This window comes from Ovis aries, chromosome 16 (genome assembly GCF_016772045.2).
Source record: "Ovis aries strain OAR_USU_Benz2616 breed Rambouillet chromosome 16, ARS-UI_Ramb_v3.0, whole genome shotgun sequence".
Lineage (NCBI taxonomy): Eukaryota > Metazoa > Chordata > Mammalia > Artiodactyla > Bovidae > Ovis > Ovis aries.
In genome coordinates, this window is record NC_056069.1 from 25,586,776 (window position 1) to 25,612,032 (window position 25,257).

The 25,257-nt window shown below is 37.2% G+C and overlaps 1 protein-coding gene and 1 long non-coding RNA gene across 4 annotated transcripts in view; one reads left to right on the plus strand and one right to left on the minus strand.

The window, feature by feature from the left end:
* LOC121816807 (uncharacterized) overlaps positions 1-25,257 on the plus strand; it is a 163,208-nt gene that overhangs the window by 136,772 nt on the left and 1,179 nt on the right. The window contains exons 9-10 of one of the 2 annotated variants that reach the window (XR_006056518.2): positions 15,180-15,266; positions 17,494-19,791. This is a non-coding gene — a long non-coding RNA (uncharacterized LOC121816807). Of the gene's footprint in view, positions 1-15,179; positions 15,267-17,493; positions 19,792-25,257 lie in introns of those variants that run through there. The other variant, XR_006056517.2, reaches the window with a different exon arrangement.
* Positions 1-25,257, minus strand: part of NDUFS4 (NADH:ubiquinone oxidoreductase subunit S4) — a 113,403-nt gene that overhangs the window by 2,696 nt on the left and 85,450 nt on the right. Inside the window, exons 3-5 of one of the 2 annotated variants that reach the window (XR_009596775.1) lie at positions 19,919-20,091; positions 16,871-17,372; positions 12,431-15,059 (exon numbers count right to left, since the gene is read on the minus strand). Coding sequence is in view for 1 of the 2 variants with exons in the window: in XM_004016997.6 (XP_004017046.1) it covers positions 17,299-17,372; positions 19,919-20,091 (247 nt within the window). In the remaining variant the exon portion in view is untranslated. Of the gene's footprint in view, positions 1-12,430; positions 15,060-16,870; positions 17,373-19,918; positions 20,092-25,257 lie in introns of those variants that run through there. The other variant, XM_004016997.6, reaches the window with a different exon arrangement.

Genomic DNA, 25,257 nt, shown 5'->3' on the forward strand with positions numbered 1-25,257 from the left:
ATCAGTTCAATAAAGCAGATATACCTATTTACTGTACATTTATTATACATTTAATAAGTATTATCAATTACTTTCTCTGTGTCGGGAACTCTATGGAAACCAGAGGTGAAACGGTAAACAAAAAATCCCCAAGCCGCTTCAAGTATTTATGAGAAGAAGTTAACTAGTAAATGAATAGTATATTAGGTGTTATTATAGTAAAACAGGGCTACCCAGGTGGTGCTAGTGGTAAAGAACCTGCCTTCCAATGCAGGAGACATAAGAGATCTGAGTTCCATCCCTGGCTTGGGAAGATCACGTGGAGGAGGTCAGGGCGATCTAGTATTCTAGATCCACTCTAGTGTTCTTGCCTGGAAAACCCCATGGACACAGGAGCCTAGCAACCTACAGTCCATAGGGTCGCAGAGTCAGACACGACCTGGCACCCGTACACATAGTAAAACATCCAATTAAACACACACACAGACAGACACACACACGAGTACTTAAGAGAAAACAGTTTAAGAGAGGGCAGACAGGGCACCTTGCATCTGAGAAGATCACATTTGAAGGAAGATTTAAAGGTCAGAATTAGTCATGCGGATGTCTGGAAAGACAGCTTGCAGGCAGAGAACCCAAGTACAAAGACCTCCAGTTAAGAATGTCCCTGGTATTCCACATTCTAGGTCCTGTGCTTTAAATGTAATTGCATTGAGTTGAGTTTTAAAATTTAGCTCATAGGTTGCTTGGTTTATGGGTTAGGCATTATAATTATCCTTATTTTGTATCTAATTATGAGGAAAAATAGAGGAGATAAGCAGCCTAAAGCCACGTTGTTAATAGGTGGCAAAGCTTGGATTTTAACTCAGGTTAAGTCTATGCACATAGCCACATCATAATAAAACTATTTATTTTTAAAAGTCCTATAACTGTGATTTTTTAAAATCTGTTTCACCCATGTCCTTTCAATCTATGTGATTTCCTAACCATTTTTCCTATTTTTGTAAATGAGTTGAAAAGACTGTTTTAAGAATCCTTCCCTATGTTCCTCCCCTAGTTATGAAGCAGGTAAATGGTTTCTAGTGTCAATTCTATGTCTGGCTACAATGGTTACTGGTAAGTTACCTGAGACCTCAGTAAACTTTTATTGCCAAATGATGGGTGAGAGAACTTATCTTCCCTCCCCTTCAGCCTCCCACCCCAAACTCTCCAGACAAGAAAGACATCTTAAGAGGAGCTGAAGAAGAAATGAGAAATATTTAGGAATTGCTATTACAACATACACGCATACCTGGTAATCACTCATTTACACAGTTAATCTTTCAATCACAACGGAGGAAAAGCAATTTTTTAAACTGCATCAGAATGCAGACATTAGCTCTATTATCTCTTCTGTCTGTGAAAGTCTAAAAATGTTGTCGGGGTCACTGCAATGTGAGAAGACTGGGGTTTTGTACACATAAAAGAACAACTGGTTTGAGTTTTCTCCTGGTAACTAAGGAGTGAGCTGACTTGGGAATGGTAAGCCAGATTATAGTTGCTGTGGATGGGCAAAACACCCCGTGAAAGCAAACAAAACCACACACAGAAGAAACCTATTAGCATTTGCTAATAGTATCCATCTCTGTATTACTTTACCAAAGTCATCCATGATTTTAAGGACGTATGGGGGAAAAGTTTCTTTCCCTCACATTTTTCTGTGGAAAACAACTGTGTTCCCAAAACTAGACATGCACCTATGTTTCTCTGATTAAGTAAAAGCAAAGAAGGATATGGGGAAGTCTAATAACAATTCATAATAGAGACTGAAACTCAAGTCAGGGTCTACGTAAATCTCCCTTTGGATTTTTTAGCAAAGTTTTCTACTATATAGGACTGATGTTACAATGAAAATGTGCTCTTTTCTGGAACCCTGTTAAGAATCTGACCACATTTCCAATCATCCTTTTCCAAAGAGTTTACCTTATAGTGCCTGGATGAACAAATTTACTGGTCCCACTAAAAACTTCCTACCATAGTCTCCCCCACATTTTTTGTGATATTGTGGCAATATAAAGGACACTGGAAGAAGCGGTGAGCTTTAGTTAAAAAGACAAAATGACTGTTAGAGTAACAGCACTTGAAAGGACATCAAACATTTGTACTTAATGAGCATGTTACATGAATTGTATTCATCTTTTCTATATCCTATTTGAAACTTTTTAGAAAGATAATATAACTTGCAGGGAATAAAACAACAGGCATTTAAGAATGCAATCTTATTTGTGAAATGTTTAAATTTCCATAGGAATTTCTTTTTCAGCCTGAAAGTTTTCTTTTTTTAAAAGAAATAACTCAAACTTGAGAGTTTTTGAATGAGATTAGGAAAGTGAAAACGCATCCTCTGAAGAATGCTTGTATAAAATCAAGGTGTGTGTAGTCTATGACAATGGTTTCATGTGTTGTTCTTCTGCGACACTGAAAACCAGCCCGTCCTCCTCCCAGCTGTGCAACAGAAGATGATCAAAGCAACTGAGTCCAAGGCAGCTGCCCCAGGGACGGGGTAAAGCTCTGAGGGCTGCCGTCACTTCCCACTGAGGAGACCAGCCATATGGCATGGATTAGCTACAAATCCAACCACCGGCACCTACATGATGAGAAGCTGACTCCCTTGGCTGTTTCACACACTGGAATGCTTTCACAAAGATATTTTGAATTTTAAGCCCTAGTATCAGAGAAATACCTCTGGCAAATGTGCCAATAAAGTTAAAATGTGACCTGTAATATCCCATGCTCAATTTCTTTTTCAGAAATTCACCCACTTATTTTGCTGTTCTCCAGACTGTGGCTGGGATATTCTACTTCCTATAACATGAATGTCTGGTGTAATCTCTTCAAATACTACTAAAATACAAAAACAAAAGCCCCTGAACAAAACTAGATCCCAATAATTTATGAATTCCAAGTATTGTATGAGATAAAAGAAAATCCCATTCATTCTAATTTCAGAACTATTTCACTTACGTTCAGTAAAGCTGAAATACAGAGAAACATTCATCGGTATTTTTACTGCTTGTGAAATATGTTACCTTTAGTAACCTTGACTCAAGTCCTGTTAAAGGTCTGTCCCCTCCAGTAACCTAATGGCAAGCTCTGATAATACTCAGAAGTGAATGGTTTAATGATTTTTCCTACTGTGCATTTATGTACAAAGCAAGAACAACCACATAATCTGGCACAGACTGACATAACTGTCAGGCGCTGCTAAGGATAGCAAAGGCTTTGGGAGGCCACACTGATGTTTGTTAGCACTTGCAAAGTTTCAAGATTCCTCACCAGGCTATGTGCCCATAATATGCCTAGGTGAAAACACAGCATAAACATAAATTATATTTTAAGGAGGGAAGGTAACGAGGAAGAAAAGTAGCTTTATAAGCGTTCATTTTTAAAAAGTACTTCTATTTGAAATTCTCATGTATTTCATTTTGGGAGACAGGAGAGGTTCAGATCAGAATAATTTAAAAATATCTTAGATCGTCTTATAGAAAATATTATGGAGGGTAGATGTATTTTGGAAACATTGACAAAGCAATTCTTTCCACAAAAATTATGTAAGATGGATTAGTAACACCCTGTACCTGCGACACCTGCAACACCCCCTCCCCACAAGAAAGAGCCTTTGCTATGATAGCAAATGCCTCCATAAATTTTATCTGTTCAAATAATATAGCTGCTATATGGTATTACTATTTTGGAGCCACATTATTCAGAATTTGCCACAGAACAAACTGGTTTGTGTTCCAAAAGTACAACTGAAAAATTAGTCATTAGAAATTTAGAAACCATTTTTCCAGAAAACGAAACTATACAGCAACGGTAGAGATCCAAAAATCACTGAGATTTTGACATAATTGATCTGGGTGTGGTCTGTGCATAGGGATTTCCACAATCCTATGTAACCCATAATATATTAGAACCTTACTAAGCTGCCATGTATATATAACACTACAAGAAAAATTATTTCAGACTTCTGACTGGGAATCTAAGGAATTCATGTCTGTCTCCCTAGTAGTCAAGTTGAACATTTCCCCAGCCAAAAAACAGACGGTACCAGGACTGGGGATTGGGAAGACAGTTATGTAGAAAAAAAAATTTCTGCTTCAGTAGACTATGCAGTATTTACAGAACACCAGATCATAGCCCTGTTTATTTTCTTTGAGTTATTTTGCAATTCCAAAAGTTGTATGTACAAATAATCTTATTTGCTGATTCTGTATTTGTGATTTGCCTACTAGCTAAAATTCATTTGTAAATGCAAAATCCTCCAAGGGCTCCTCCGACCTGGGAACTCTGATGCTGGCATCTCTTTCAGACTCCCTACAGGCCGCAAGGGTGCCTGTGGGTGATGCTTGCGTGGTCATCCATGACACGCACAGAGCCGTGAGTTCTGAGTCACCCAGCACACATGCTCCAGCTGAGGTCAAACAAGGTAATGCTATGCCTTCTTGTTTCAGCTCTCACACTGCAAACAAGTGTCCTTTTTGTAGTCTATTAACAGCACATTTTTTTCATTTTTTTGCCTTTTGTTGGTAATTTCACTGTTTGAAATGACCCCCAAGAGTAGTGGTTTAGTGCTATTTAGTGTTCCTAAGTTCAAGAAGGCTGTGATATGCCACCTTGGGTTAGATAAGCATCATCCAGGATAAAGTATAACACTGCTGGCCATGAGTTCGATGTTCATGAATCAACAATATACATTAAATAAGGCACTTTAAACAGAAACACACATAAAAAACAAGATGATGTATTGATCAGCTGACAAAACTTTGTGATCAGAGGCCCACAGGAATCTTTTTCCCTAGGAGCAATTTTTTCAGATTTTTCACTAGTGTTTGTGGTGACTTTACAGAACATAACTACCGTGAGTAATGAGACTCCACTAAACTTGAGGGGTACAGAAATTCTGTCCTGCCTCGTGACTCCCCAAGCCTCAGAAAAACCAGTTTGTCTCCATATACAATTGATCTCAGCATTCTTTCACTTTATATAATTTTGGGCTGTACTGACTTTTCCTTTGAACTGGTTATAACACCAGCACGGGTCTCTTGTTTCTTTAGTAAAATAAATCTTCAACATGTGTTCATTTATATCTATATTAAGTCATGATCTTATCTTTTTCAGGATGTTCTTTTAATAATTTTGGAGGTGCTACTGAGATGGCTAATAGCAACCAAAGTCAGGAAAACTTCCTTACCAGAAATGGTTTATGTTATTTTAAGCCCAAGATTATTTTTTCTTGGCTTCTGAATGTCAGAACTTTGCTGAATCTCTTGTTTATCAAATTTCAATTTTGTTCTCCACCAATCTGGGGAATTGATTTTTTAAGGTCTGATCATTTAAGATTCTTTTAAAATGGATTAATGGTTTTAAAAATCCATTCTCAGAGGAAAAAAGAAAATCTGGTTTGTCTTTTTCTGTATTTAAGGTCTAATGAAGTACTTCCTGAGTAGAAAACAGCTCTTTAGTATGGTATGGGCCAGTGAATGTTACAATTCTGTGGCCATTAACCCATGGCTTAAATTGTAGAAGTGAAATAAGTTCCCATCTGTCTGCATGTATGCTCAGTCAAATCCGACCTACTGTGGCTCGCCAGGATCCTCTGTCCATCGGATTTTGCAGGCAAGAAATAGTGGAGTGGCTTGCCATGCCCTACTCCAGGGGATCTTTCCAACTCAAAGATAGAACTTGCATAGCTTGTGTCTCCTGCACAAGCACGCAGATTCTTTATTACTGTGACAATTGTGTCTGTCTGCTGCTGCTGCTGCTAAGTCGCTTCAGTTGTGTCCCACTCTGTGCAACCCCACAGACAGCAGCCCACCAGGCTCCCCCGTCCCTGGGATTCTGTCTACATACCTATTAATTCAGAAATGCATTTACTGCTCATTCTGTGTATAGGTAATTTTTTTTCTACCTCCAAGCATAATTAATGAATTAAGATTATACAATACTTTGAATGGGTTCTGTTTTGATTCTCTTACAGAGAAAATACATGCTTGTATAAGTGGAATATTCCTAAAATAGGAAAATGGAATTTCTAATACTTTGAATATGCTAAATTTTAAAAGTATTCTTATAGGATCTAACAAACATTTAAGAATTTAAATTCAGGTAGTATTGGCAAATGGAAATTTTAATTTTTTCTTTAATAAAAACAATTATGTTTTCTCTAATTTATCAGTATTAATATAACACAAGCATAGATTTTTATTCTACATGGCCATGTTCTTTCTAAATTAGCACATGTTTTCTGATCAAATGAGCTAACATTATTTCTATTTAATGTTTTACAATCCTGCAAGATGCAAATTTTTGTTTACTCACAATGATTCCCTGTTCTGACAATTTCGACATTAATTACATTTTGTAATATGTCACCTTGAAAATTAATTTCTATGATCTTTAGGTAACTTAAAACCCTAAATGGTATTAATAGATACTTATTAATACCTAAAAAATTTTTACAATAAAATACTGAACCATTGATTACTAAGCAAAATTTAAACTTATTTACCTTTTTTTTTTTTAATGCTACAGGGAGGCTGCATCTTTGAGTCTATTAATGGACATGTTCATTTTTGCCATTTGGATAAGTTGGACTATAAAGAATGCACACAGTTGTGGCAAGTTTTGTTATGTGTATTTATCAACTTTGCCAGTCTACTAAAATGCTGGTGTGTGACAGTTTTCATCTCTACTTTTTCTATGAAATCAAAGTAACTCTGGCTAAAAGATAATTAAATGTACATAAATGAAACACTACTTGGAGTGATGGTGGAAAAGGGGTGTAACCTTGTATACAAAGTAATGAGTTGTGTTTTTGGTTTACTAAGGGTGGTGACAGTGGTAAAGAACCTGCCTGCCAATGCAGGAGACAGTTGTGGGTTAGATCCCTAAATCCAGAAGATCCTCTGGAGGAGGGCATGGCAACCACTCCAGTATTCTTGCCTGAGAAATCCCATGGATGGAGGAGCCTGGTGGGCTACAGTTGATAGGGTCACAAAAGTTGAACATGACTGAAGCGACTTAGCATACTCAGAAGAAGGGGAAAAGATAATAGTTCTAAAGTAAAAAGTCTGTTCCAGAATGAGAAAGGAACAGTGAAGGACAAAACTTGAATGGGTACAGAAAGTTATATAAGATTTATAAAAAGTAAGTTTTATGTACCTTAGATTACAGTGTATCTGGAAAATAAGTGAAAATCTATGTTGCTGTTGTTCAAACTGACTCAGTCGTGTCTGACTCTTCGTGACTCACTGACTGCAACATGCCAGGCTTCCCAATACTTCACCATCTCCCGGAGTTTGTTCAAACTCATGTGCATAGAGTTGGTGAAGCCATCCAACCATTTCATCCTCTGTCGTCCCCTTCTCCTGCCTTCAACCGTTCCAAGCAGCAGGGTCTTTTCCAATGAGTCAGCTCTTCACATCAGGTGGCCAAAGTACTGGAGCTTTAGCATCAGTCCTTCCAATTTAGGGTTGATTTCCTTTAGGACTGACTGGTTCGACCTACTTGCCATTCAAGGGACTCTCAAGGGTCTTCTCTAGCACCACAATTCAAAAGCCATCAATTCTTCGGTCCTTAGCCTTTTTTTATTGTCTAGCTCTCACATCCGATACATGGCTCCTGGAAAAACCATAGCTTGACTATACAGACCTTTGTCGGCAAAGTAATGTCTCTGCTTTTTAATATGCTGTCAAGGTAAGGTCTGTCACTGCTTTTCTTTGAAGGAGCAAACGTCTTTTAATTTCATGGCTGCAGTCATTGTCCACAGTTATTCTGGAGCCCAAGAAAATAAAGTCTGTCACTGTTTCCATCGTTTCCCTATCTATTTGCCATGAAGTGATGGGACCAGATGCCATGATCTTAGTGTTTTGAATGTTGAGTTTTAAGCCAGCTTTTTCACTCTCCTCTTTCATCTTCATCAAGAAAGAGGCTCTCTACTTCCTCTTCACTTTCTGCCATAAGGGTGGTATCATCTGCATATCTGAGATTACTGGTAATTCTCCTTTCAATCTTGACAACTGTGCTTCATCCAGCCTGGCATTTTGCATGATGTACTCTGCATAGAAGTTAAATAAGCAAGATGACAATATACAGCCTTGATGTATTCCTTCCCCAATTTGGAACCAGTCCATTATTCCATGTCCAGTTCCTGGACACAAGTTTTGCAGGAGGTAGGTTAAGGTGGTCTGGTATTCCCATCTGTTTAAGAATTTCCCACAGTTTGTTGTGATCCACACAGTCAAAGGCTTTAGCATAGGCAATTAAGCAGAAGATGTTTTTCTGGATTGCTTTTGCTTTTTCTATGATGGAATGGATGCTGGCAATTTGATTTTTGGTTCCTCTGCCTTTTCTAAATCCAGCTTGTACATCTGAAAGTTCTCAGTTATGTACTATAGAAGCCTAGCTTAAAGGATTTTGAGCATTACTTTGCTAGGATGTGAAATGAGTGCAACTGTGCAGTAGTTTGAACATTCTTTGGCACTGCCCTTTGTTGGGACTGGAATGAAAACTGACCTTTTCCAGTCCTGTCACCACTGCTGAGTTTTCCAAATTTGCTGGCATATTGAGTGCAGCACTTTAACAGCATCATCTGAGAAGCTATGAAATGTGTTAAAATCTTACCAAAGTTTGTTCCATTTTGATGGGCTTGTTTCATTAGGTTACTGTTTATTGCCTTCACCTACAATAAGAAGGGTTCTCCTTTCCATCTAATCTGCCTAGACTACAAAGATTCTGTGGCTTACCAGAATAACTTTATATGCTTGTGTTGACTTTAAGTACTTGATAACTTATCTAAGAGCTAAAGTTCTTTACAGTTAGGCTAAATTCTTTGTTTGTAAATTGTATCACCAAGCTGAGCAGTCAAATACTGTTTATCAGCCACTTCTGATCCTATTCTTTCCTAAATGTTCAAATCTTTTGAAAATTTTTGATTTTTGCCTCCTCCAAATCAAATCTTAAATGTAAAATAAAACAGAGTATCTGTGCACCTAAAACTATCTTTGTGATATTCCACAGGCCCTCTGGGAAATCTCAAAGATATATTCTTTCAACTTTGTAAAAATAAGTGCTCAAAGACTCAGACTCCATATGTCAGTCGTGTCTGACTCTCTGCGACCCCATGGACTGTAGCCTACCAGGCTCCTCTGTCCATGGGATTTTCCAGGCAATAGTACTGGAGTGGATTGCCATTTCCTTCTCCAGGGGATCTTCCCGACCCAGGGACTGAACCCGGGTCTGCCGCATTGTAGACAGACGCTTTGTGTTACAACTGATGAGCTACATGGGAAGAGCTGTCAATTTGGAATATATGCTTAACCATCATGAGGTTAATTCTGTTTGGATAAATGTTAATGATATTTCTCAAATTACAAGCTATATGCTAAGCTTAGAGATTTGTCAATACCTTCACTGTTTATGATAGGTTTTATTTATCTAAGCTCTGGTGCCTGATATCAGAAAATAGTATAGGTTATCTTTCAGAATTTCAGTTATTTTAAAAACTATTAACTTGGTTGCATCTTTAGTTCTTTACTTTGTATCTTGTATATTCTTTAGTTTACTTCTTGTATCTTCTAGGCCAGTATATGCCAACTAGAAATTCATACTACATATCTATGGAGGTTTATTAATATATAGACATACAGGACCTACCCTAGAATAACTGAATCTTTTAACTTTTTTTGGAATATATTCTTAACTATATGTTTGGTAATTCATGGTATATTATATCTCAGGATTACTGTAAAAATTTTTTTCCTCTGTAAAGAGTATGTTTATTTTTATAAATTAGGTGAACATTTGCTATCTTCTTTGAACACAGGCTTATTAACAAATTGAGTACAGATATTTTGTAACACGTTGGAATGCCTTTAAGTTGCATTATTCTTGTTATGAACTCCCAATCATATTTCACTTCTGAAATTTAGCTAATGTTATACATGGAAGTTCAGTTCAGTTGCTCAGTCATCGCTGACTCTTTGCAACTCCATGGACTGCAGCACGCCAGGCTTCCCTGTCCATCACCAATTCCCACAGCTTGCTCAAATTCATGTCCATTGAGTCAGTGATGCCATCCAACCATCTCATCCTCTGTCGTCTGCTTCTCCTGCCTTCAATCTTTCCCAGCATCAGGGTCTTTTCAAATGAGTCAGTTCTTCACATCAGGTGGCCAATGTACTGGAGTTTCAGCTTCAGCATTAGTCCTTCCAATGAATATTCAGGATTGATTTCCTTTAGGATGGACTGGTTGGATCTCCCTGCAGTCCAAGGGACTCTCAAGAGGTTTCTCCAACACAACAGATCAAAAGCATCACTTCTTTGGTGTTCAGATTTCTTTCTAGTCCAGCTCTCACATCCACACAAGTCTACTGGAAAAACCATAGCTTTGACTAGACAGACCTTTGCTGGCAAAGTAATGTCTCTGCTTCTTAATGTGCTCTCGAGGTTGGTTGTGGCTTGGCTGCAGTCACCCTCTGCAGTGATTTTGGAGCCCGAGAAAATAAAGTCAGTGTTTCTACTGTTTCCCCGTCTATGTGCCATGAAGTGATGGGACTGGATGCCATGATCTTCATTTTCTGAAGGTTGAGTTTTAAGCCAATTTTTTCACTCTCCTCTTTCACTTTCATCAAGAGGCTGATTTTGATTTTTGCCTTCTCCAAATAAATGGAAGAGACCCAGGAGAACTAAGTAATTCACCAAAATTGCCAAAGCCCTCATCCGAAATACTATCCAATGCTAAAAACAAAAGAGAACACTGAGGATAGAGAGTCAATTCTGTGACATTACCAGGAAAAAGAACAGTAAATAAGGGTGACATTATTAGGCAGATTTAAGTCACTTCCTTCTCAGTTGATTAGAGTTTCTAGAGATAAGGTCATCCTCCTCTTTCAGGTACTTCCAGAGATACCCTTACAAATGGAAATTTCCCTTATGTATATAAATACTTCTTACAAAAGGGAAACTCCTACTTTGTTTTGAGAGCTTTCCCCAAGTTTGCAATTTCTTAGGAAAAAAAAATCAGCTTAAATAATATGCCAAAGAAACATTTTGTGGTGGAAAATTCTCCCCTATAGAGTAAAATAAATACTTTACGAAGAATTTTATATATATTGAGTCATGACATACTTTTGTTTTGAAATTTGTCTTTGTTCATTTTAGTTTCTGAAAGTTGTTTTTTAATTAATAGATGGATGTAAGGTTGAGACCCTCATGAGAAGGTTAAAGATAGGTGAAAATCCAGACCTTGCTGATAGTGTCCACTTCTGAGATAATTCTAAGTTCTGGTTTGCAACTCCCAAATTAACTATATTTTCCTGAATCAGTGCTTCCACCTTCTGTAACTTTAGAGGTGGGTTTTTCCTCCCCAATACATCATGATAGAAGTTACACTGCTTATTCTCTGTCATCCTGTTTTACTCCTGAAGAAAACCCTCCTCTATTGGAGAATTTTAGTAAGTTGTTACAGCTAACAGAAATGAGAAAAACACAAGGGATAAAATGACAGACCAAAGGGAAGTCACAAAGTTTCAAATCAGATCAAAAGGGAAAGGGGATAAAACCATTTCTGGTTTCATTAGCATGTAAATGTAGGGATCCTAGCCCACTACAAGAAAAGACAAAAGCCACATGAGTGAGAAAGGTGGGTCTTTTCTGTACACAAAGAAAAAAGAAAGGTTCATCAACATTTGAGAAAACCACAGATTAACTTTCTTTATAAAAAGACAAAGCATCTTTGAAGAGTTCTTCTGGAATATATGCTGAGTTCAAAGGGAGATGTTTAAGATGAGGCTCCGGTGATAAAAAGACACAAGGGTATTTATAACTTACTTAGTGTATGCTAATGGAGGGAGAAGTGAGAGGTGAGCAGGGGGAAAAGAAGCCAAGGAAGAGCATTCAGTCTTTCTTCTACCCCACTCAGCAGGTGATAGAACCAGGCTTCCACAGGAAGTGAGGTATGATGAGAAGGGAGACCAGAGGCAAAATCATCAATAGCAGGAAGAAGAAAACGTTTAATCTCAGACAGGAGGGCATTCTTATGTAAATATATGGCTTTACATAATGCCTTATTTAAGAAATTGAAAATAAGTGTTAACAGGGATTTGGTGATGTAATGTAGATCTTTTGCCCTTCTGTCTGCAGTGATCCCTGAGTTGGGAAGATCCCCTGGAGTAGGGCATGGCAATCCACTCCAACATTGTTGCCTGGAGAATCCCCATGGGCAGACATGCCTGGTGGGCTACAGTTCATGGGGTCACAAAGAGTTGGACACAACTGAGCGACTAAGCACTCACACAGATTTTTTAGCTATTTTATTTCACTGTTGTATGTAATATAAAAGTTTACACTTTTCCTTGATCCTAGGTAAGGGTCTGAAGAACAGAAGTGCATTTCTTTTTTAAAAAAATTATTTTTATTTTTTTGGCCATGCAACACAGCTTGTGGGATCTCAGTTCCCCAACCAGGAACTGACTCAGGACCCCTGGCAGTGAATGTGCAGAGTCCTAACCACTGGACTATCAAGAAACTCTCTGCATTTCTTAAGTAATGTAACTTTTCAAAGTTGGGTAAGGTTTTCCTATTTCTTATATTCACTACAGAATATATAGAAATGATATATCTAGAGTATGTATGTAATGTATGTCTTATATAGCTTGAAGTATTCTAGATTAGTGCTACCCAACAGAAACATAATATGAACCGGACAGATAATTTTAAATTACTTAGGAGCAACATTTTAAAAAGTGTCTAAAATGGAAAAGTAAGCCTTTAATCATTCAGGTTCCTAGCCTAATACACATCTTAAATATTATCATTTTAATATGTAATCCATGTAAAATTTATTAGAGATATTTAATGCTTTTTTAAAAATACTTAAACAGCACAACCCAATTCTAACTAAATATATTTCAAGTGCTACACAGCCACATGTGCCTACCGTACTGGACCATGCAGATCGAGATGATGGATGTAACATCTACAGCAGCATGGTAGTATCATGGAAAAAAACACTGGACTTGGAACCTAGAAACTTGGGCCCTATCAGCTGGGAGCTATGTGACAGACACTGGTCTTATAGGAGTTAACAGTTCTTCTAAAAGAACTAGTAGCCAAATAAATTTAAAATGATTTAAGGAAAAGTTTAGAACATGATCTGGAGAGTAATTTACAGCATCATTAAATGTACTGTTCAAATTTACCAATTTTTATTGAGCATATAAAAAGATTAAGATGACTGGGATGGTTTCCCTGGTGAAAGTGAAAAAAGTGAAAGTGTTAGTCACTCAATCATTTGGCACTCTGCGACCCCATGGGCTGTAGCCTGCCAAGCTTCTCTATCGATGGGGTTCTCTAGGCAGGAATACTGGAGTGGGTAGCCATTCCCTTCTCCAGATCATCTTACCTACCCAGGGATCAGAGCTGGGTCTCCTGCACTGCAGGCAGATTCTTTCTTTATCATCTGAGCCACCAGGGAGGTGCTCATAATTCAGCAAATAAAGTATTATAGTTTGAGTAAGAGGACTATGTCTTATTTAAAGAATGATCCCCAGAACCTAAGCCAGGAGTGCTGGCATATGACAGGGTGCTCAACATATGTATGACTGAATGCAATACAAAAAAGTAAAATACAATACCACAGTAAGAGAGTTAAAAAAGGAATAAATCAATGTGGAAGCTAAAAGGAAGAGAGAGCACATCTATTTGGAGGTTGGAAAGGGAAGTAAGAAAAGCGATCAGGAAGGAGGTAACATTTAAAATGTATTCTGAAGAGTAGGTTGGAGTTCGTAGGCAGGGAAAAAAAGGAGAAAGGGAACAGAATGAGGAAGAGATTGCAGAAGGAAGAAACTAAAGCAGAGATAAGGGCAGGAAGAAATGCTGAGGCACAGTAACATAAAGTTAGGTTACTCTTTGAGTGACAGGCTACTATTGGTATGATAAGTTAATGCTTATATTGTGAAGAACTTGAATTATCAGCTGAGGAGTATATTAAGCATAGGCCTTTTGAAGTGTTTGAATAAAAAGTATTTCAGATTAACAAAAATGTCAGAGGAGAAAGGGTCTCAGTATTGAGGGGAGTACATAACTGTTTAGACCAGAGGTCAGTAAATATTTACTGTAAATGGCCAAATACAAAATATTTTTAGACTATGGGGGCCATATTGTCTCTATTACAACTATTTACTTTTACTGTTAGAGCTGCAGAGTTATCACCGACTATACAGGGATTGAACTTGTGTCTCCTGCATTAGAAGGTGAATTCTTAACCACTGGGCCACCAAGGAGCCAAGATATATAATACTAAATGTTAAGTAAGTGAAGAATGAGAAATAACCTCTTCCCTCGGAGATGAAAGTGCCTTCAAATTCCTGAGTAGGGAAAATATTTTAGAAAGGCAGTAATTTCACCAGATAGCCAGTGTCCACTATATAGGTTTTGTGTCAGGCACTGGAAACAAAGAGAGTTGGACACAACTTAGCGGCTGAACAACTGGAAACAAAGAAGTGAATAATATCAACAGAATACCTACTACCTTAAAGGTTGTCAGGGCTTCTCAGGTGGCACAACAGTAAAAACTTTACCTGCCAATGCAGGAGACAAGTTCGGTCCCTGGGTCGGGAGGATCCCCTGGAGTAGGAAATGGCAACTCACTCCAGTATACTTGCCTAGAGAATCCCATGAACCGAGAAGCCTGGGCACAACAGATAACCTAGGTTTTCTGGTCAGTTTGTTCTCTCCCTGTAAATCATACTTCATCCTAACACACGATCCCTCCCATGCAGCTCTCTCTAGGTCTTGCTCCATAAGTTTGGTAACACCATCCCACTGTCCCACTATGTCCTGTGGTTTTCTTATACCTTGTCCATACTTCTATAAGTCCTTTGGGCTTCCCAGTTGATGCTAGTGGTAAAAAACCCACCTGCCAATGCAGGAGATGAAAGAGACGGGAGTTCAATTCTTGGGTTGGGAAGATCCCCTGGAGGGCGGCATGGTAACCCACTCCAGTTTTCTTGCCTGGAGAAGCCCACAGACAGAGGAGCCTGACAGGCTACAGTCCACAGGGTCACGACTAAAGCAACTTAGCATGCAAGCACTTAGAGGTAAGAATTCCTGATTCCCTGTTTTTCTCTTTGTTTTTTGTTCTATCTTGGCTGCGCCAGATGGTTCTGAGATCTCAGTTCCCCAACCAGAGAAGGAATCCGGGCCATGGCAGTGAAAGCGCCAAATCCTAACTGTTCGATCACCAGGTAACTCCCCAGATCCACAGTTAGCTTACAGTTTTATACGGTAATATTCTCTAGGCTTTTTCAACTTACACTGTCTATCGACTTTGGTAATGCTCCTCAATTTTCATTCTGGTGTGGGGAGTAGAAATCAGATTGGAAAGGCACTTGATTTTATTAGTAACAGAAGCAGTGGTTAGATCGTATATCTGCAATTCACATGGCAACTACAGTCGAACAGTCCTTGTGCCCAGCTCAGGAAGTAGTCAGGTTTAAGAGTTTAATTAGACTTCCTGTCATTAAACGCACATGATAGACTATTTGAGGCGTCAGACATGAAATATGGTAGGCTACAAAGATGAAAAACATTAACAGAACTGTTGCTGATGAGCTACATTACAGTTTAATTTTTAAGAGAGCAATGTAAATGTTACATCAAAATAATATTTAAAGACTATGATCACTTTGAGAACAAGTATGTAATTTGGAAATTTGGTAATATAGGATACTTAAGAAAATTTTTTTATTTTTAAAGTCTACTAATAAGATAAACAAATACTATTATATACTTAGCTATGTCCTAAGTACTTTACTTTTATAAACTTATTCAATCCTCACAACAATTCCCATTGTATTTGCATTTTCTCCTTGTACAAACCCAGACAAATAGAGATCCGACATGGACTCAAATCTGACAGTCTGGCTTCAGATTCTTAAGGTATAATATAAAGTGAACATAGGATGAAAAGCAAATATTTCAGATAAGAATAATCTTTATAGCGCTTTTACATTTATGTCAAATAGGTTGAAAAAACACTAATAATCATTTACACTTATATTGCCTTATAGTAATAACATACTTAAATGGACACAATCTCATTCAAATAGACAGCTGAATTAGATTCAAATTCAATTTGATCAACTAGAACAATAGAATGCATCAGGGACAAAGGCACAGTATTGCATTTAAACCTGAGAGAAACAGAAGAAATAACAGGTGGAGGGAGGTAAGGGAAAGGACTAACAGTTTCCAAATGGCCAGTTTTGTGTGCATGTGCGTGTTCAGTTGTGTGTAACTCCTTACAACCCCATGGACTGTAGTCCGCCAGGCTCCTCTGTCCATGGAAATTTCCCAAGCAAGAATACTGCAGTGGGTTGCCATTTCCTGACCCAGGGATTAAACCTAACTCTTATACCTCTTGCACTGACAGGTGGATTCTTTACCACTGCGCCACCTGGGAAGCCCATTATGTTTCAAGTACTTGCCTAAGTACACCTTTAGATAAGTACCATTATTTGAACAATGAAGAAACATTAAGTACACGATGAATCCGAAATCATGTAGCTTCGAGTGGCATAATAAGGATTAGAATTCATCATAATCTGCCTCCAAAGCTTCCTTTCACTACCCATACCAACACTACTATGTTGCATGGTTTAACAGCAGAAAAATGAGGAAAAAAGACATTCTATTCTGTGTTTCTGGTGAAAGAAAAAATAACATAGGTCAAGAGTTTTAGGTAGCTACTAATATACTCTTAGGTTGTATTAATATAATTACAGACCCAACATATCAATAGAAGTGGCAAACACAGACATTTATGTTCACATGACATTTTAGAGGAAACATGATAACCAATTTGTAATAATTGAAAAGCTATTAGGTAGAGTAACAGACATGAGATTTTGTTTCAAAGTAAGAAAATAATAAACAGATGTCAAAACTGGAATAGGTTGCCTTATGAGATGTTTAATGTTTTAAACTTAATGTTAGTGATTTTGCAGAGGCATTCATAAATAAGATAGGAGTTAGAGAAGTAGTTTTATTCCAAGCCTCGACTTCAAATTTAGAGCAGTTTGACTTTCACATGTTACATGTGCATTTATTTTTCAGATTTTTTATATTTTGGAGGGATATGTTCTCATGGTGTAAAAAGAAAAAAAATCTAAAACCACTAGACTAGATACATTGATTTCCTTCAACTTAATTATAGAATGTAGGTTAAGAACATGAAATCATATCTTACTTGTCAAAACAAAAGCAAATCACACTTACCATTTTTTTCTGCAAAGGCAATTGCATCTTCCTTAGTACTAAAAGTCAGAACCAGGTTGGATAAGGGATCAGCCCTGTAAGAAACAATTTTTTTCCCAGGATTTAACATCAACCTGTGACTGAAAATTACTTACTTTGAATAATTTCTTTAAAACTGTTAACTATCTGAATATGTTTTTCTATGTTAAATTACAGAGAAGGCAATGGCAACCCACTCCAGTACTCTTGCCTGGAAAATCCCATGGATGGAGGAGCCTGGTAGGCTGCAGCGCATGGGGTCGCTAAGAGTCAGACATGACTAAGTGACTTCACTTTCACTTTTCACTTTTATGCATTGGAGAAGGAAATGGGAACCCACTCCAGTGTTCTTGCCTGGAGAATCCCAGGGACGGTGGAGCCTCGTGGGCTGCCGTCTATGGGGTCGCACAGAGTCGGACATGACTGAAGCGACAGCAGCAGTGTTAAATTAGGGCAATTTTCTAACAAGTCAAATTAAAAACTTTAAAATGACAAAGACATTCAGCAATCTTTAGTCTCTAATAAAAATCATTTATTAAGCTTTGAAAAAAAGAAAATGAATGAGAATCCTCTTAGGTTTGTTTTTATTCTTTAAACATATCTTATAAATTCACTGTAATTAGAACGAGCTTGGCCAAAATTGTGAAGACCCTGAGCTTACCTCTGCTCACAGACACATCAAAACTACAACTGTTTACACAGCAACAACTGAGAAAACCTAGAATCTAGCAGAAAAGATCTTCTATAATCAAAGGTATAAGGAACCACAATCAGACAGGAGGCAGAGACCCATACCAAGTTGGGCAACCCACAAACAGGAGGTAAGTACAACTGCAGAAAGTCAGTCATTTCTGACTCCTTGAGACCCCAGGGACGGTAGCCTGCCAGGCTCCCCTGTCCATGGGATTCTGCAGGCAAGAATACTGGAGTGGGCTGCCATGTCCTTCTCCAACAACTGCCGAGGTTCTCCCCAAGGAGCAATATGTCAAAGCCCCACAATGAGCTCCCAAGCCTGGGGATCCTGAACTGGGAAGACAAGCCCCCAGAACATTTGGCTTTAAAGGCCAATGGGGCTTAGTTTCAGGAGACCCAGTGGGCTGTGGGAAACAGAGACTATCTTGTAAAAGGCTCACAAAAAATCTCATATACTTCAGGACCCAAGGCAGAAGCAGTAATTTGAAGGAAGCGTGGGTCAGACCCACCTCCTGATCTTTGAGAGTCTCCTGCAAAGTCAGGAGACAACTGAAGCCCAGGGATGTAGAAAACTGGCAAGAGCCACTTGGGGGAGCCCATTCCACCATTTTGGAATCTTCTCAATAGCTTCTAACCACTGGACCAGGTTGTAAGCACCATTCCTGAGACATCTCAGGCTAAGCCATTAGCCGGATGAGAACACAGCTCTACCCACCAGAAGGCAGGCTGCCTTAAGAACTCCTGAGCCCATGGGCTGCCCCAGGAAACAACAGCCTTGTCCACCAGAGGGCCCTGTAGCCACCCCAGCAGACCCTTAGCCTGCCACAGAGAACCCAACTCACCTGCCAACACGCCAGCACTAGCCAAGACCCCATGGGCCCAGGCCCTGGCCCTGCCAACCAGCTGGACAAAACCAGCTCTGAGACACTGCAGACATCAGTCAGTGGGCCAACACACCAGCTCAAGGACTACTGGGATTCTGAAGGCAGAGTTTCCACAATTTACCTCTGCTGAGCAGTGAACCATCACTAGGTCTAGAACCCCTGGGCCCTAAAGCAAGAGACCATTCGACTTGGCTTCATGCAACACTTGGGAGGGGTGGGAGGAATTAGCCTCAAGATGCTCCAGGACCAGACCCTGTCCACCAGCAGGTGGTCACCAATCCCAGGACCACTGCAGCCCCACAGCCTGCCTTATCAGGATCCAGCCAACACCTCAGGAGGCTGACACCAGCACTCATCACTTGTATTCAACACAGTACTGAAACTCCTAGTTCCACCAATCAGACTGGAAGGAGGAGTAAAAGGAATTCAAATTGAAAAGGAAAAGTTGTCACTGTTGCAGATGACATGATACCATCTATAGAAAATCTTCAAGATACCACCGGAAAACTGTAAGAGTTGAATCTGATAAAGTTGCAGGATACAAGATTAATATACAAAAATCTATTGCATTTCTATACACTAACAATGAATTATCAAAATTTATAAACTCATCTAATCTCCTCTAATAAAAAATATAAAGAAATCTTATTTAAAAAATAAATATCATTAAATTATTAACACTATTCACAATATATTTTAAACTAATATCTACAGCTTGGGGACCATGTTAAGAGTGTTCACAGTGTCAGCCATTTTTATCCAATATATAGTACTCTAAAAAAAATTGTTCTTACAATATATTTTGCTGGGCCACACTTATATAAATATTCTTATATATATATTACCTATGTGGAATGTATATGTCTATACCATTAAACATGGTGATATCTATGCGAAACTGTCTCAAAAAGTATTGTTATAAGGCATCCTGTATACGAAAGAGCCTGAAAATCAGTGCGTTTAAAAGGAAAATCTACACAGAAAAAGAGCCGAAAATAGTATTCAAATTAAACCAAAATACTCACGTTGACGCCCAACCCATCAAAGGATTTTCCCATCTCTCTCTGGTATCAAACTCCATCTTCCATTTCTTCGTGTTGTTTACTCCAGACTGCATGTTATTGCGAGCAGGAACAAAGATCCTGGCTTTTCTAGTTTTGATATGCTCTTCTGGAACACCAGTTAAAGTAGTAATATCCTACAGAAAAACAAACAAATGTGTTACTAACAGCCCACTTACACCCTAATGTATTTTTGTTGCTTTCTGTATCTTACAATACATACTTATTTATAATTTTTTTAAGCTTTATTTCACTTCTTTGTTATTTTACCATGTAAACTACTATTTTGATACTTGGAAAAGATATATTGGGGGAATGTTAGGGTACAGTGGGAAAAGGCTCATAAAAAAATTTAGGCCCATTTTGTACAACAAGGTACTGGTAATTTTTGAAGAGTCTGCTGGCAGAAAAGCCTGTACTGAGTAGACTCTGATTTCATGAGCTGGTATAATTAGCAGAGAAAGAATGTAACGGGAATATTAAAAGTAAACAAATATAAAAAGTGACTAAATTTTAAACAGAAAAATATATTTATTACCAGTGGTTTCTGTGTTATGCTGCTTACAAGGCATTCTTTTCAGAGAAAGGCCTGACCCTTTTCGTAAACAATTAAAATCAATTAACAACTTTAATTCCCATTTTGATTTATCTCTCTTTAATGAAACCTACTGAAGAGAAAAGGATATCAAATAGATGTCAAATTTATTCTGCAAAGATAAAAAAATCTGCACAATTTTTGCAGAAATGTTAGAGGAAAACAATAACTTGACTCTCTTTTTCTATATTTCTAACCAATAACAAAAGGTCAACTGATGAATACATACAATTTTGACTCCCTTATTAAATATATTTCAAACTATAGTAGCAATCAGGACAGAAAATAACAAAGTAATTTAGAGTTTAAGTCTCCATTTAGTAATGGTAAAAGACTTCACTCTAGCAATGTAAAATCATATTACGGTCAACTACATTATGCTCATAAAGCATTTTAAAATTATAGTTCCTTACTAAGGTAAACTTTAAACAACTGGTTAAAAACAACAGGTTTAACATGTAAATGATTATGTCAAACTTGTGAAAACTAGAAAACTTAGCACATTTTGTTAATTTTAATTTCATGTTTATTTGTAGTTCCAATCTAATCAATGCTTTAGACCAAAGAAATACTCAGAGTTCTTAGTTGTAATATATACTGGGAAAAAACTAAATGTATTTCTGACTCAACTAATCTTTCTACCCACAGATTAAAGAAACAATTTCTTAAAGTTATTTTAGCTGACAACTATACCTTTTCACCTATACCAATAATTAAGTGTGGTTACTTTGTCACAGTTTGTCTATTTGGAGAAACTTAAAATGACCCACATAAATATTTACACAAAAATGTAGTTCTAGTATATGCCTACATTTTTAAAGTTTATAGGATAAAATAAAAGCTAAATGAGTACAACTGATACATAATTTTTAAAGGCATCAATATGTCAAGTTATTACAAATTGTCAAGTTCATCCTCAAAGAAAAGTAATTTCAGGTTATTATTACATTCAATAACTTTCTAAAGAATATTCCTCTACTCAAGAGCTTGAAAGAAACTCAGCTCCTGGAAAGTCCTTAATGTTTATTTCCCCCTTTGAATTCACTACAGTGTTGGTAATCTTTCACATTAACTTAGTATTTAATATTATATATTTTCACATTAAAAAATCTATTTAGTTATAGCTGAAGCAAAGTATAAACAAACAGTAAGTATATTACAAAATTATGGGATGAGGCATCCTTGTCAAATTCCATAGCAACACCTCCATTCTGAGCTGAGCTCATAAAAGCTGAAGCTGTAAGTTGGCTATTCTTTTAATTAAGACTTACAGAAAAGACAGCATATTAACCTCTTAATACCAGTTCAGGAAACAGACTCACTTTTCAATACTAGTTCAGTAAACAGACTTACTTTTTTTTTTAATAAATGTCTATATTGTATGCATATACCAAAGTAATTAAAAAACCAATAAAGCTTTAGTAAAATGGAAAGAGTATTTCTTGATTTGTACTATCAAAGCAAAAAGCCACAGCATGATTTTTTAAGGATGGAAAACCACTTTAAAATCAGTGGCTACAAAAGTTGCTAAGCTCCTAGCTGCAAGTGCTTCCATGCCTTCTCAAATTATGGCAATTATTTGGTATCTTCTCCAAATAAAACTGGCATTCAAACAAATGAGTTTCTGAAGTTTGAAGTCCAAGTTGTTCTGACATGGAAGCCCTTTGCTGGCAGAAGACATGTAAGGTACTGGAGAATTGAACTGCTGCCAAAGATGGAATAAAAAGGCTTGGCATCTCTCACATACTTGACACCTAAAGGGCACAGAAGCTCTAAAATTCCTAGTCCTTGTAGGCACACACTCAGTCTAGACAAACTGATTTCTCACACTTTTAAAGCGCATCACAACACTCTATTGTTATCATTTCACCCACACAGCTTCAGCAAGTGACAGAAGAACATGTCCTTTAAGCGACATTTCAATGGGCTAAAGCTCCCATTCCAAGATTCCACTAAAACAATGTAATACTTGAAAAGAACTATGAGGCACTATGAACTTTTTACGTGTCTTCAATGCTTTGCTTTCCCTCAAAGTTCTCACTGACCTATCTGTGACTCAACTTTTGAAAATAAACAGATCATCTGCAGACTACTGAAACTATACTGAACTAATGATACTCTAGATTTCTACTTTAATGATACTCTTTTTAGATTTCTACTTTTCTACTGCAGTATGGATCATATGTGATTATTTTTAAAAAATATAAAAGATGTCAATGTTGCCTTTCACAGATTTCTCATTTGATTGGTAAAATAGGTTATTTATAAATAATAATTCATAGATTTTCTATGTCTACAAAAAAGTTAAAACACATAAGATAGGAGAAGGCTGCAAGTTGGCACCTGAAGAATCTGAAGACTCACCAGTTAGTATTTATAAATTCTAAGGAAACAAGTAACCCTATACATAATATATACACTTACTGAAGTTTAAAACTTTTTAACAACTGGATCAAGCATGACACCTATGTTTACATTATTAAACTAAGTATCTTCATAAAGTTTCATAAATATGAACTTGTGTACAATATGCTATTTAAGAAATAGTAACTAGTTACCTAATCATGATTCATAGATTAAAGGGCATTCATATTTAAAAATTTGCTACTTTGCTACAAGCATATCATAATTTCAAAGTTCTACTCTTTTAGCATGATCTTTTTCACAATTTTAAATTTATAGGAGCTGATACACTGACTTTCCATTTCACAAGTCTAGTTTAAATTGAAGAGTAATTTAAAAAATCATTAAGAAAGTATATGCCAGTATATGTAAATGAACTTTACTCTTTCAAATACCAATTTCCATTATAAAATATTAGTTTTCCATATAAAAACTGTATGATTCGGTTATCAACTGTCCCCATTTATCTTGTGTGAATTCAACTTTTTTTTTAAACAAAGGAAGCAGGGAACAAGCAATGGGAAGTTGGTGTCAAAATGCAGAAAAACCTCCCAGCAAGCTTCTTGCAACCACCCAGGATTTAGAGTCTTGCTGGCCGCTCTCTTTTCAATACCAGAATTTCACACATTTCAATGACTATTATGACTTCAAAGAATCAAATTTTCATCATTGTCTGTCATCTGCCGGTTGATTTGTATAAAGGAGTTCTTCTGCATGCACTCCAAACAAAAGCCTCCTTACTTTTGTGGCTATATATCAAGTTTAAAAGTTTTGTTTGTGACAGTTGTGTCTTTGGTAAATTAGGGTAACACTGAAGGAGTGCAGCTGCTCTGCAGGAACCTCCTTTTTGGCACCATTTCACTTAAATAAAAACTGAATAATTAGCTTCTGCCTTTATTAAACCACAAAAATGCCACTGGCCTTAGTAATTACTTCCGGTTGCCCCACCCACTTAACCTTAATACTTTACACCTGTCATAAAGAGAAGTTAACGAAAAAGGCTTTCACCACTTTGGATGAATTTCTGATAGATCTCCCAGTATACCCAGAAGAGTCAAAATTCTTAACAGGCTTTTTGGTAATAAGTTCACTACACTGTATGTTATTTGTGGATCAATGTTGAAAAGTTTTATTTAATAGAGTACATATTGGAACATTAAGTACAAATATTGCTTACAGAAACTTGTTCTACTGCAGGCTATTAGTTACCAATTATGTGTTCAAATTTGTTTTAGGACTAAAATCCATCTAAATTTGATGATTCTGTTTATATTCTACCTCAACAATGAAAGATGTTAAAAGGAAAACAATCCTGGATATATAATAAAAACTTCCTTTCAAGTACTCTATGGATACTTAATACAAGAAACTCATTAAGTGGTCTAATAAATAATGAAGGACACTATACTAAATAAATACTAGTTTGAAAAATAATAGGTTTGGCAGATAGCATAACCATATGTATTTTATTTATCATGGAAGAACTTGAAACGCTTCTAAAAAGTTAGTGGCCATAGCGATTCAAGATACAACCAAAACTGTAAACAAGAAGTGTGCTAGTAGAACCAATTTTTGTTTGTTAAAGCAAGACATTGATGTAGGAGTCTAACAAGGTAATGAGACAAGCATTGAAACATATCATCCATTTTATCTTGCATATCGAGCAAAGCTATCGTGAAACCAAACCTGGGTGGTGGCGCTAGTGATAAAGAACTTGCCCGCCAATGCAGGAGCCACAAGAAACACAGGTTCAATCCCTGCGTCGGGAGGGTGCCCTGGAGAAGGAAGTGGCAACCCACTCCAGTATTCTTGCCTGGAGAATGCTATGGACAGAGGAGCCTGCCAGGCTACAGTTCATGGGGTCGCAGAGTCAAACATGACTGAAGAGACTTAGCACATATCAGGAAACCAAAAGTTCAGTTTTAAATGGAATGTTGTTACAATACTAACAAGAGATCAAGCAAATGATACACCTAATCATATAATGAATTAAAAAAAACCTTAAGAATTCGGGACATTTATGTCTCATTCTCAAACTATTTTCATTACTCCTAGATCCTTCTGAGCACGTTAGGGTACAGCAATGGCTGAAAGCAAAGGGCTGTGTCAAAACTGGGTTAGAATCCCAGCTTTTGGGCAAATTAATAGATTTCTCCTAAAATATTATGTATAAGGATCAATTAAACAAGGTAAAACGAGGACTAAATAATGTATGTAAAGTGCCTGGGCAATAAAACAATGTCCCATGTATTTTTAGTGCCTATGTATTAGAACCTAGACACAATGCTCAAAGGTAAAGACATGA